Genomic DNA, 13,147 nt, shown 5'->3' with positions numbered 1-13,147 from the left:
AGGTGTTGTGGCTTAATCCATTAAAGCTAAAGAAATCTGGTCCTAGCCAGTATTTGGATAGAAAACTGTCAAGGAATCCAGCGTGTGCTTCCTTATGTAACTTGAATGAAAGGCAGGGGTACAATTAGATGACATGGAGCCTAAAGAAATCTTGACTGGCAACTGAAACATTTTGGCAGATGAGATTTCAGAGGCCTGGATTAGTCATGTTATTAGAACTTCCACCTCTTGCACTACTTCTGTCACTTAAGGGCAGGATTCAGCAAATGAGCCCCACCAGCAGAAGCCCATGTATGGACTTCCGCTAGCTTTCCTCCCTCTCCTCCTCCTGTGCCCACAAAACTGGCTCTGTTGGGATCAGGAAAACACCCACAAGCACCTGCAGGGGGAAGAGAAGGCAGAGCATTCATTTCATCACGCAAGCACAAAAATTTGCTTAATGCTATGTTGAATTCCTCCCTTGGTTTGCACATGGCAAGTTGGAGATGGCTTTTATATGGACCCTGCATATAGTAGTAGTTTGTGGTCGAAGGGTTCCAGACTGCCCACACATGGTGCTGAAGTAGAGGGTGGTAGCAAAATTTCTGTACAGATGAAAAGTACTGTAGTTGTGGCATGGCCGGGCGTAGGCCATCCAACAGTATCAGATGCCCAGACAACCATGTGTTAAGCTGGACAGCAGCTGCTCCATTTGGCTGTCCACTTTGATCCAAAAGAGAAGAGCAGAGTTCTCTGCAACTTCCTTGTCAGGACTGAGTCTGCCCACAGGAGTGGTACAAGATGCAATAGATCAATGGCTTCTTCGAAGAGACAGGGTGTGTATCAAACCTCCTCAATTTGGAAGACACATACCCAGTGGGCGATGGTGGGTTTTCAGTGCAAACTGTTGTTTCCTAAAGAACTTTTCATTATTTTGTGTTTTAAACAGAATTCAGAAACCTCAGTTTGCAGAGCATTGCTGCCATTGGTGTTCTGAAGCATCTAGCTAATATATTGTATGTTGGATATTTTATAATATGAGTGATGTGTGGTAACTGACAGCTCTTTCTTTCTTTCTTTCTTTCTTTCTTTCTTTCTTTCTTTCTCAGTTCCCCATGGGACCTGGCTCAGATGGCCCAATGGGAGGCATGGGTGGGATGGAGCCGCATCACATGAATGGCTCATTAGGTAAGACTTCAGCAATATTCAGCGTTTTTGGACTATCATCTCACGGGACATCCCAGAACCAGCAGTGATAAAATGAGTTCTAGTTGCGCACTTTGTCATTTTAACTGTATAGGATGTGCAATCACAAACATGTTTTAACATTTTTCATGTACTTGTTCCTGGCTGAAAACATTGCTTTATGTTAATGTGGGAATGCAGAATTTTTGATTGGGGGATCAACACCAGGCAGTGGAATAGTTGTTTAAGATATGTTATAATCTATTTGGGTCCAGAATTAGAGTACCCTTGGTACAGAACCCTGGGAGGACATGCAGCGAACCACAAATTGCTTTGATTGTTGCTTTTTGCAGTGACCCTGGTGTAGGGTTACTTCGGGTGTATGGTTGAAATTAAAATAGCAGTCACCCAGCACTGCACTCTAGGGGGGAAATGTTTGAATCCGGGATTAGTACAGGTATCGGTCCTTGCAAGGACCCCTTGCAAAGGTGGTGGGGTGACCCTAGTCCTAGCTAGACTCCACACCTGGGGCCTTTGTCCTGTTACTCTGCAAAATTCTGTAGCAGATGCTTTCTGACCTCAGAGCTCCTAAGACTCTGCCTGTTGGCTGATGTGTGCTTTCAGCATTTGTTTTTGTGGTGCGGATCCTGTTTGTTTCCAGAGCTTTGGGGACTTGCTCAGTGCCGGTAATCTACAAAGCCCAGTCTTGTGAGGACTTGGCCATTCCTGACACACTCAGCATAGGAAAGTAGCCAGAGAGCAGGGACTGCTGGTCACAGGCTTTGCCAGGCTCCTGTTGATGGATAAAGGCGAAGCGGCAGCATCAACCTAACCGTGGCACGAGTGTTTTAATTAAAGCAGCAGAAAGACCCATTAACCTCCTATGTTTGCCTTATACATCTTGCTGAAGTAGAGGTGCTATACTCCATCTTGATCAGTGTCACGAAGCTCGCGGGAGGGAGCCGAGGCCGTAGCAACTCGATTAGGCCATTACTCTAGTGCCGTGCAGGAAGGTGAGCCGGGGCTCTGCTCCCGGGAGTTCTGCATGCAAAGGAATGGCAGCTGAGGCAACCCCAGCATGTCCCTTTCTGGAGGCAAATGTTAAGAGGTTTGCATTAGCCCAGCTGTGACCTGCAGCTCACTAATGTACTGCCAGCTGCTTCCGGGAAGGCCAAGGCAGAGCTTTTTGCAGCCGCGTCTTATTTCTGGATGATGGTTCAGGAACCGGACACTTTGGTGCGGAACGGGGGTGGGGGAGTGGGGAGAGCTGATGGGGGGGGGACCCTGATCAAGAGCAAGGAAATCAGCTATCCCCCACTAACAGCCTACCGTTCTTTTCTTTCTTTTGTTCTTCTTTCACAAGGGTCAGGAGACATAGATGGACTTCCAAAAGTAAGTCTGCATTCTTAGACTGGGCCGTGTTCTTTTGTTCTTGCTTTCATGGACAAAATAACAACTATGTTGGGGGGTTAATATGGGACCCTGGGGGTAGGGCCAGGGAAGGAGTACTGAAGCTCTACCCTTCTTTTCTGCCCTCTGCTCACCAGTGCAAGGACATTTTCTCCCTCTTCTCCCCCCCCCTCCTTTTGCTCTTAGCCCTGTGAGGGAGTCATCAAACACAAGTCATTTTCTCATATATATTTAGCTATCCGTGTGATCTTTTTTCCATTGTAGAACAATATGTTTTTGTTGCAGTTGCTAGTACGCAGCATACTCGAAAAGGCACACACTCACTTCTTGCATGTGTATCTCTGTGTGGTCTGTTGTTTCTTTTTAAAACAAAAAAAAACCCTGCAGAATTCTCCAAACAACATAAGTGGCATTAGCAATCCTCCCGGCACTCCACGAGATGATGGTGAACTGGGAGGCAACTTCCTCCATTCCTTCCAGAATGACAATGTGAGTCATCCTTACACCAACTCTTCATGCTAACCGGGGTTTGAATCACAGAGCCTGTTAGGCTCTTTCAAGCTATTTCTGGGAAGGAATCATTGATATGTGCAGAGAGGGGAGAGGGAGGGGGTGCTATGTGATCATAAAAGGGTGGGGGAAGGGAACTAGACATAGAGAAATGGCAGCTTTGGAGCTGACAAAACTTGGGAAAGGTACACAGTACGGCATATTGAGATGTGACATACCTTTCAAAGACAAAAGGTATAAATGGTTCCAAACCGAGGCAATTAAAATAGAGAAAAGAAACCATGGTTCGCTTGTCTTGCTAAGCCATGATTTGCTTAGCTTCACTGCTGTGCTTTGCTTGCATCTCTGAACCACCCATTCCAGCCAACTAATTATGGTTTGCCCGTGGCCAACAAACCAGACTGTGAAACCATGGCTTTAAGCTGGCTTATGAAGCTATGCCTACAAAACAAGAGGCAGGAGCAGTCAGAAAATGAAGCCAACATTGGACAGCACCAGCCATGGTTACTTGACTCATTTGTGAGGGTCATCCTGGTTTGATCAGCAAGTCATGGGTTATTAAGTTGGACCACCCAGCAATGTAGTTACCACTTCGAAATATGATTACAGTCAGCAGGCAAGCAGCAAATTAATATGTATGGCTTCCAAGCACTGTATATGTGAGTGAGTGAGATCACATCTGGCAGTCTACATGTCCATTTCATGCTGTTTCCATAACAGTGATTTCAGTGAATGTGAAGCATCTAAATAGAAGGATTCCTCCTGCTCACTAGAGGAAGGCCTCATCCTGCCCTCCCCCTTGTTCTGGAGTGTCATCTGGCGCTTTGGAGAAACTTTCCAGGGTGGGAGGGGGAGAGGAAGAATCTGCAATGGCTTCCCTCCTTTCCTCCTGTGAGGGGTCCTGTGGGGACAGAGTTCTACCCATCAGTAGTCTCAGATGATGGTTATTGCACCAGCCATGTATATCTATGTTTTGCATAGTAGCATATGCCAAAGATTGAGCCCTGCCCTGCCGTTCAGAATTCCCAGTCAAAATTTGATGAGCAAAGGGGAAGGGCTAGGAAAGCTGCCTCCTTTAGTTGAATACGTCCATACATGAGGTCCTATTGCTCCTGTGTTTCCCTCCAGATGAGTTAGTTCTACCAGTGGTACTTCATTACATGCAGTGGTGCCTTGAAATGAAACACAGTATGTTTCCTATAAAAGACTGTAAACTGGCACTGTATTTATCATTATATACATTTGGAATTTTTTTTTTTAATTGTGTTCTGCCACATACTGTTTAGGCTTTTTTTATTATTATTAAACTCTCCTTTACCCCCCAGTTTGGCAAACTGTGGTTTGGGGAAATGGGAGTCATTACGTCCTGATAAATTAATCTTTAGCACATTCTAGCCCTCCTGATTTATTGAAGCCAATTACGTTGCTTTATAGTTTTCATAAGCCCACATCTCTTTCATATCTCATTTCCTCAGCTTCCGCAACATTTAGCATTTTGGTCTTGTTCTTGCCTCACTCTAACGCTGTGATTTCTCTCTTTCTCCGCCCCCTCCCCGTTTCCCTCCCAACCGCCCAGTATTCTCCCAGCATGACGATGAGTGTGTGATTTCCCTCCTCCCTCACCCCGCATCCTCTTCTCCAGGATAAAGAAAAAGTCGGCTGCCATTTGGAGGATCTCAAGAAATTATGCAAGAAGAGAATCTAGGTGTGTTTGGCAGGGAGACATGCAGAGAGCCGGGGGGAGACCCACCCCTGATTTTTAGTTTCATGCAATAAAAAGGCTGAACTTTTTATTCCATAAAACAATGAAGGACAAATCTTTAAAATATTTCAAGACATGACCAGATCCTTCTGCAGAAGAAGGGTTTATTCTATGTACATGACACTTTTTTGTTGAATTTTTTTTTTTTTTTTTGGAAACAAAACAAAAGCCTCTAGCACCCGATTTCCAACCTCCTTTGCTTGATTATTCTTTTAAACCTGTTGTATGTTTGTGCTGTGCTACGCAAGGAAGCTAGTCTAGATATGAAATCTCATGTTGTCTCTGTAGCCATTTTAAAATAATTAATAAAACTGGAGAGTTTGGTTTTTTTTATATATAAATTGGTGGGTTTTGTTCGGAAGACCACTTCCTCCCTCTCCCCCCACCCCACCCCAACTTCTTTTTGTTTTGGTTGGTTTTTGTTCCCCCCCCCGCATTTGATGTTTTGCAGCACAAAACATTCTCCAGCAAGGAAGATCCAAGTGGAACAGATTTCTTCTGCCTCATTCTCAGTTGCATAATGCAGCTTGGCCCCCTTGTAGGATCACATCCTCCAAAACTTTTAATTGTGATCTTGGTATCTGTGACTGTGGCATGCACTGTATTAGCCCCCTCCCTCCCTTGTCCTTCTCCGCAAATTACAAAGAAATGTTATTAACTCCCCTTTTGCAAAACTTTTGAAGTGTCAAAAATTCCAGGGGTGGGTGGGTAGGTGGGGTTAGGGTACGTGGTATTTTATTTTTTATGTTGGGGAGGTGTTGGTCCACCAGAATTGAAAGGGAAAGGGGTTAAAAACTTGACCTGGGACACGAAAACTGTGAGCGCAAACTTCTTAACATTTGTTTTTTGTTTTAATGAAATGATGTGATCTTATTAGGGTTTCACTGTATATGCTCTGAAACTGGATGGAGATATTTTTAAGTAATTATTGTTGTTAAAATGTATACTTGCTATTCTGTAGGCTCTCTCTCTCTCTCTCTTACTCTGTAATTAAAAGCAAAATTAAAAAAAAAAAACCTTACCTTCTCATGGTAGAGGTGACTACAGAAAAGCATACAATGTATAGTGAAACTCGCAAGTCTTGGGATCTCTGTACATTACACTCCCTTGTAGCTGGTCTTTGTTTTATATAAAAAGAAGAAAAAACTTCACTTCTGATCTATGTATTTCATATTATGTAAAATATTATCTTCCCCTGGATTTACCTACCTTTGTGCGGATTCTTGAGAACATTGTATCTTGTTTCAGTGTTTTTTCTTACCTTGTAGTCTGGTTCTAAAATTAAGCGAGGGAAAAGAAAAGTAATTATTATACATTGTAGTTTGTGTACGATATTTGTTGATAATGTTTTATTAAAGGGATGTCTTTTTTCCGCACCCCTTAACGAAATGTTTTTTTTTTTGTTTGGTTTTTTTGGGGGGAAACATTGGCTTTTTATTATTCTGACTGAAAACAAAAACTATGTGAATTGACAAACTTTTTTAGTAGTACGATGACTTTTTTTAATGTTTGCCTTCTTCTTAGGCATTTTAATTGTGTTTTCTCTGTAGAAATATGATGGGGGGGTGGGGTTGACAAATGGTTGGTCTCTCAGTCAAGAAAATATTTAAAAGCGGGGTGGCGGGGGGGATAAACCGGCAAACCAATTTGTCCCATTGCTATTGCAGCACCCTTTCTATTTTTTTTAAAGGATAACTGACAGGTTTCATTGTATTAAAGTGATAGCTAAATTATTGTCTTCATTGGTTCGGGGTGGTTTTTAAAAGATGAATCAAGACCCTCTCCTCTCCCTTTCCCCCCATGCTGTAATAAATATAAACATTTGATTTCAGTCCCTTGCTGTTTGTTACTGTCGTAGCAGCTGTCTTCTGACTCTCATGCCTGCAGTGGTTCCAGAAGAGATGGCTTGGGGTGTAGTCTATGGTCATCGGCTGCGTTCGTTATTCTGAAGACACAGCTAACTGCTTGTCACAAAGGTTATAAGTGTGTTGGATTCCAGGCTCCTGCCGCCACATTCATTTTTAAGGCATTATTATCCTGTTCAGTCAATACTGAAAATGCATAGGAAAAGTAGCTCGAGAACAGTATATCAGACAATGGAGGAACAGCAAATCCAGCTCTACTATTAGACAGAGTGAGACAGCTGCCTCAGGTGGCAGATCTTTGGGGGCAGCAGCTCTCTAAGCTGTTTCCTTCTGTTGGAAGTAACCCAAACTCCTGCCCTTGAAAGAAGGACACTGTCCCATTGGCAGTGTTGAGATAGCGAGATAATGAGCTGCTTGTGAACGTGGAGTAGAGTGCTTGTTTATGTGTGCCATCTTGTCCTTTGCTTTAGGCAGAAAAAAAGCCCATTCAAGATGGTGGCAGCAGTTCTAAAGCTCCTAGAAATAAGGGTTATAAGCAGACCTCCAGAAAAACTACCATGTGTTTTTTAAACAGCAGAAGTCCTCAGTGGTCCTTCCTGCTAGCTGCTCACAAGAAGCAAAAAATGAACCTGCAGTGGTGTTGAGTTTGACACCGTTCGCCCGAAAAGGCTTGCGCTGTTGTGATCTGTGAGGTATGGCTGTACCCATGTGATTGTCAGTGGAGGAAGCCTGGATTACTGCCTTCAGGGTGGCATCGTCATACTTGTGGAAGTTGCTATCTAAGGGTGTTGTGACCTACTTTTGCTCACCTCTGGGAGCTTTGGACTTCTCCAACGACACAGCTCCTTTCTAAATGGCAAGCCATTCCTGAAAGAGAGTTTCATTAAGCTGCTTTTGAAACGAAGGAAAATATACCAGCTCTTTGGGATTGCCTGTGGTATAGTTCTGCGCATCCTGGCCCAGGAATCTCTGTGCGGGATATTGTTTCAGCTATACAAGTTGCAAATATATGCAGGGAAGGTTCCAGGCCTGCCTAGCCATACCTAATTATGTTGGTAGTTATTTTGTAGTACAGTGGTACCTTGGGTTACATACGCTTCAGGTTACATACGCTTCAGGTTACAGACTCCGCTAACCCAGAAATAGTGTTTCAGGTTAAGAACTTTGCTTCAGGATGAGAACAGAAATCGTGCTCTGGCGGCGCGGCGGCAGCAGGAGGCCCCATTAGCTAAAGTGGTGCTTCAGGTTAAGAACAGTTTCAGGTTAACAATGGACCTCAGGAACGAATTAAGTACTTAACCCGAGGTACCGCTGTACATTGAAAAGCTGACAGAAGAAGAAAAAATTCTTCCAGTTCACAAGAGCTCCATTACCTGGTCAGTTGAAGCTATTTTTTGCATAGGTGACTGGCTGTTTAGTCGCTCCCAGGCCTTTGCAGGGAAGATTGTGAAGAGGTCCCTCTAGCCATATGTGGTGCCACAGGGGTGGGGGCGGGGGGGACCCCAAGGGCTGCATCCTCTTCTGGGTCGCCTTCCAAAGGGCCACGTGGTAATGGTGGGTGGAGCCAGAGGAAAAAGTAGGTGGAGCAATGGGTGTGAACCTTTTTATACTGGGCTAGTTTCTACACATGCTCACACACAATTCTCTGTCGTCCATCAAAGTGAGCAGGAGATCAGAGTTCAAGGACACCTTCCAGCCAGGCATAACCACTCAAAAGGATGTGAAGAAAGGCCAGAGGCTGCCTACAAGCTGATGCTGAGGAGCAGATCCACCTCTATAGTGGGTTGCTCCCACAGCAGTTAATTCTCAGCTCGCTTCTCTCTGGTGTGGAGAAACATTACGGAGATGAAGAGTAATTTTTGCAGCAGTGGTCTTTGCAACTCGTCTCATCGTGTGAGAAGGAAGTCCTTGTGCCGTTATAGTATGAGCACATCCAACAGCTGCTGGCCATCTGAGAATGCTGACTATGGATGCTGCACATCAGGATTAGTTGGATAAGTAAACACAGCACCCACCGTTCAAGCAACGTAGTGGTGTGGTTGTACAAAACTCCGTGCACTTTTGTAATCTTGTTTTGAAAGCAGTGTTGGTCTTTCCACTTGCAGTTCGGAGCTCAGTCACGCAACCGGCAGTGTGGAAAACTGCCCAGTGCATGTAACAAAAACCTGGGCAATGTCTTGCAGCACTAGAATTCATCTTAAGCAGCAGCTGCTAGTCATAGAATCTTAAAAGTTGGAAGGGACCCCAAGGGTCATCTAGTCCACCTCCCTACAATGCAGGAATCTCAGCTAAAGCATCCATGACAGGTGGCCATCCAACCTCTGCTTAAAAACCTGCAAGGAAGGACAGTCCACCACCTCTCGTGCGAGTCTTTTCCACTGCCAAACAGCTCTTACATCAGAAAGTTTTTCCGGATGTTTAGTCGGGATCTCCTTGCTTGTAACTTGAAGCCATTGGTTTGAGTCCTACCCTCCAGAGCAGGAGAAAACAAGCTTGCTCCCCCTTCCATGTGACAGCCCTTAAAATATTTGAAGATGGCTTTCATATCTCCTCTCTGTCTCCTCTTTTCCAGAATAAACATACCTAGCTCCTTCAAGCGCTCCTCATAAGGCTTGGTTTCCAGACCCTTGATCATCTTGGTTGCCCTCCTCTGCACATGTTTCAGCTTGTCAACATACTTCTTAAATTGTGGTGCCCAGAATTGGACACAGTATTCCAGGTGGGGTCTGACCAAGGCAGAATAGAGTTGGGACTATTGCTTCCCTTGATGTGGACACTATACTTCTGTTGATGCAGCCTAGAATAGCATTAGCTTTTTTTGCTGCTGCATCACACTGTTGACTCATGTTAAGCTTGTGGTCTACCAAGACCCCTAGATCCTTTTCACATGTACTGCTAGTAAGCGAGGTGTCCCCCATCCTATATTTGTCTGGTTTTTCCAGCCTAAGTGCAGCCATCTGATTAAAAGCAGAAAAGGCCCGCAACACTCTGCTTCCTCCCTCCTGGTTCTCTAGCTTAAGGACTCCCAGAATGGTCTGACTTCTCCCAAGTATTTTTTTTACACAGAGAGCAATACTGGGAGGAATTCAAAATGGTGCTAATTGCTCTTGTCAGCTCAGCTCAAAGCATTTTTGCTTGCCTGGTAGAACAATCTCCTGCATGCTGTTCTGGTGATTCTCGCAGAAAAAAACCTCCAGGGAATTTGGGGGGCATATGGTCCTGGCGTGCTCTGGTCCATGGGGGTCACGAAGAGTACGCATGACTAAATGACTTAAACAACAACATGGGGGAGCAGCCCCGTTGTACTAGCAGTAGACCTTGCATGGGCTTCCGCTAGCGAGACCCACTGAATCCAGCCCTCCATATATTACCTTTTCACATCTAAACAACACGGCACTTGGACTCAGCAACACTTAAATCCCGATTCATCCCAGGGACAGGGAGCAAGGCAGTTGATGAATACTCGTGCAATAGAGTTACAGCTTCTGTTGGGGCCAGCATTTCAAGTATTTTGCTCACAAGCTGTATGGCCTTTTAAAATGTACCAAAATATTGCACTAAGCTGTGTTTCGCAAAATTTATTCATACATAATTTATTCTGATCCTATTAGGGATCAGAGAGGGACAAAGCATTTCAAGCTCTGGGCAGTATCTGACTACCTTGCTTGCTTGTGCAACAGAAGTCCCCCCCCCCCCACATTCTCCCTATATCTGTTCTGAGGCATGTGGAGAAAGGGATGGGGGAAGTTCTACTGCGCAAGCGAATACTACATTGTGATGGCAGCCTGCTGCGCTTCTCTGCTTGTAAGATTTAAACAGGCATTGCCTGAGGACTATCAAGTCTATTTTTTTAACTACATGAGCGAAAAGTATCAAAAGACTGACATTTTCTGAATGCTAAATACAATGCCCACTTCTGCATCCTATGCTTCATAGTGATAAAACTTGATAATCACTGACGTGTGTTATCTAGGCATGCCACATGCATGAAGCCACTTTGTACATCTGTGGCATAACCCAGGGGTTTTCAAACTTCCTTCCCCCACAGCCCACTTGAGGTGTCTGAAAATGACCACGGCCCCCCACTCTCAAAATGGTGGTGCAAGGGCAGTGCCAGTCATGAAATGGAGACAGGGGACTTTTGATATAATCAGCCAGCAATTACTGACATCATTTTCAGCTAAGAGCTAATCTAGCATTGGATACTTTGCCACTGCATTCTTTACCACTGTTTTCCTTGTGGCAAGGAGTTCCACAGCTCTGTCTTGCTCTGGAGCTATTAACGGCCTCTCTATTTTAGTCAATCTGCTGATCCAGAGGTTCTAAAAGGCATGTGTCCATCTCATCCCCACATGCATTTCAATGAATTTTTACCCATCTCTCATCCCCTACCCTCCACCTTCCCTTCATGCTCAGCTTTGTACCTTATCCACCCCCCTCAGCTGCCAGGGTTTCTTTCATCCCTCCTCCCTGTTACTTATACATTCACTACTTTCTACCTATAACAATTTCCCCAATAACATATTTTCAGTTTATTTTGATTAAATATTAATCTTTTGTTTCACTTTCTTATTTCTTTTAAGAACCTCTTCTGGCCCTTTCTCCTCACAGAAGGGAGAGTTCTTCTCCTGCTCCAGCCCAATGCCTGTCTCCGCTGCCCCTTATTATTGATGCTGGCATTGGTCAAACCAAAAGCCCATTGCATGGCTGATAAAAGTGTGGAGCCCAGCAGAATCTTGAGGGGCAGGTATGTTCTGTCTTCACCTCCCAGGTAGAGGGGGAGAACTGCCTGAGACCCTAGATTTGGTAGCTAATGCATTTCTCCCTATTTCTCTCTAGATATTGTCCTCCACCAAACGATCAGCTTGCCTAAGGCTATCCCTGGGGCATGTTTGCCTACTTACACTTTGTGGAAGCCATAGAACTAGGATCCATTTAAACATGGTAGACTTGGTTTTATATAGACACACACACATCCATCACAGCAAATTCCACTGATGGCTACAGGTATTAAACCATTTGCTTGTTATACTCCTCTTTTCCTCCAAATAACATAATAGCAGCTTGTCTAAATTTAAGATTAAATATCAGGATTTGGACTTCGTATTTGTTCTGGTAACTGGAAGTGGTATATTTTTATGAGCAGGGCAATCCATCAAATATCTGTTGATCTGTTACAGAAGACAGCCTTCCAATTATCTCATTACTGAAGATCTGTCATCCCCCCACAGCAGAAATGAAATGTATTAATCCAACTGTTTCTTCAAAGTCCCCAGTTAAGAGAGTCAGATGACTTTAAATGGTTGGGGTCTTCTGGCAGTAGTAGTAGTAGAATTTATTATTTATACCCCAACCATCTGGCTGGGTAGCCACAAATGTTCTTCTCCCCTACGGTGGAAGCATTGTGGGGAGTTACAACTTAATATTCATTAGGATTATTAACCATAGGATCACATGCTTTGCTGACTTGCACTTTGACACTGTTTGTCCAGCCTTAAGCAATGGTTTGCTTAAGACTGGGCACCCGCAGAGACTCTAGAAACGGCCCAAGAGATGTGATGTGCTGCTCCCCACAGCTGCTTTTTATTCTTCAAGCTGCTGACAGGCCCTAAGCCCTGCCTCCACCCTTGGACTACTTGCGAAGGCTAAATGCACTTGCAGGTGTTTTCAGTGAACCCCCAAGGCAGCTCTCCGATTCCTTTCTCTTAATCTCTTAATCCAAGACCACCGGTTCAGTGGCCCTAGGGGAGCCACTCATTGGTTCTGCTGCTCTCTTGCACTTTCATTTGTACGCAGCATCTCCTTTGTACCAGCCAGCGTGCAGCTGTTGGAATTGCCACCGGCCAGCTGTTCAGCAGGGTCCCTATGGCCAATCCTGCATCTTGCCAGCGCTCTTGTAGCTGTTGCTCTCCTTGCTTCCTTCTGTAATAGTTTGGGACGAGGTTGTTTAAGTCATTAACAAACAAAGAGAATGGATTTAAAGTTATCCCAATTCCCCACCTCTACCCCACCGTAGTAAAAGCTATACACTTCAAACTTTTTTTAAAAAAAAAAGCGTCATCAGAAATCTGACTTTACATTCCTCCCTACGATATAAATTGCAGAATTTTTTATTGTAATGTTTTGCTGTGAAACTGAGAATTTTGTTTAGATCCGTTTTTGCAGTGAAGGTGTTTGCTGGGTTTTAGAGTGCTTTAGCTAAAGCATTAGAAGTTTATAGTATAAAAACCTGCTGGTTTATGGTTCTAGAGCATACGGAATAACAAATATTACTTGGTCATAACACTGGCTGCAAGTTAAGGTAGCTATTCTGATGTGTGGGTGGTGGTGGTGGGAATTATACATCATGAATGTTTATTATTTGGTTATGCTAATTCTATTTCAGAACACCCAGGGGGATCATTGTCCTCAGTCTAGCGCTGGACTACAAATGGTA

General features: G+C 44.3%; 1 protein-coding gene across 4 annotated transcripts in view; it reads left to right on the top strand.

Moving 5' to 3' along the window:
* The window catches only part of SSBP3 (single stranded DNA binding protein 3), a 167,713-nt gene extending 161,036 nt beyond the window's left edge, over positions 1–6,677 (top strand). For all 4 annotated transcript variants that reach the window (XM_081010677.1, XM_081010675.1, XM_081010678.1 and 1 more), the window contains 4 exons: positions 1,089–1,167; positions 2,528–2,556; positions 2,962–3,063; positions 4,661–6,677. In XM_081010677.1, the coding sequence (XP_080866803.1) occupies positions 1,089–1,167; positions 2,528–2,556; positions 2,962–3,063; positions 4,661–4,690 (240 nt within the window). In that variant the 3' untranslated portion in view covers positions 4,691–6,677. The remainder of the gene's footprint in view (positions 1–1,088; positions 1,168–2,527; positions 2,557–2,961; positions 3,064–4,660) is intronic.
* The last annotated feature ends 6,470 nt before the right edge of the window (positions 6,678–13,147 follow it).

This window comes from Podarcis pityusensis (genome assembly GCF_964106645.2).
Source record: "Podarcis pityusensis genome assembly, chromosome: 6".
NCBI classification, from domain to species: domain Eukaryota; kingdom Metazoa; phylum Chordata; class Lepidosauria; order Squamata; family Lacertidae; genus Podarcis; species Podarcis pityusensis.
Note: the sequence above shows the minus strand (reverse complement) of the source record. Positions and strands in the feature narration are given on the sequence as shown.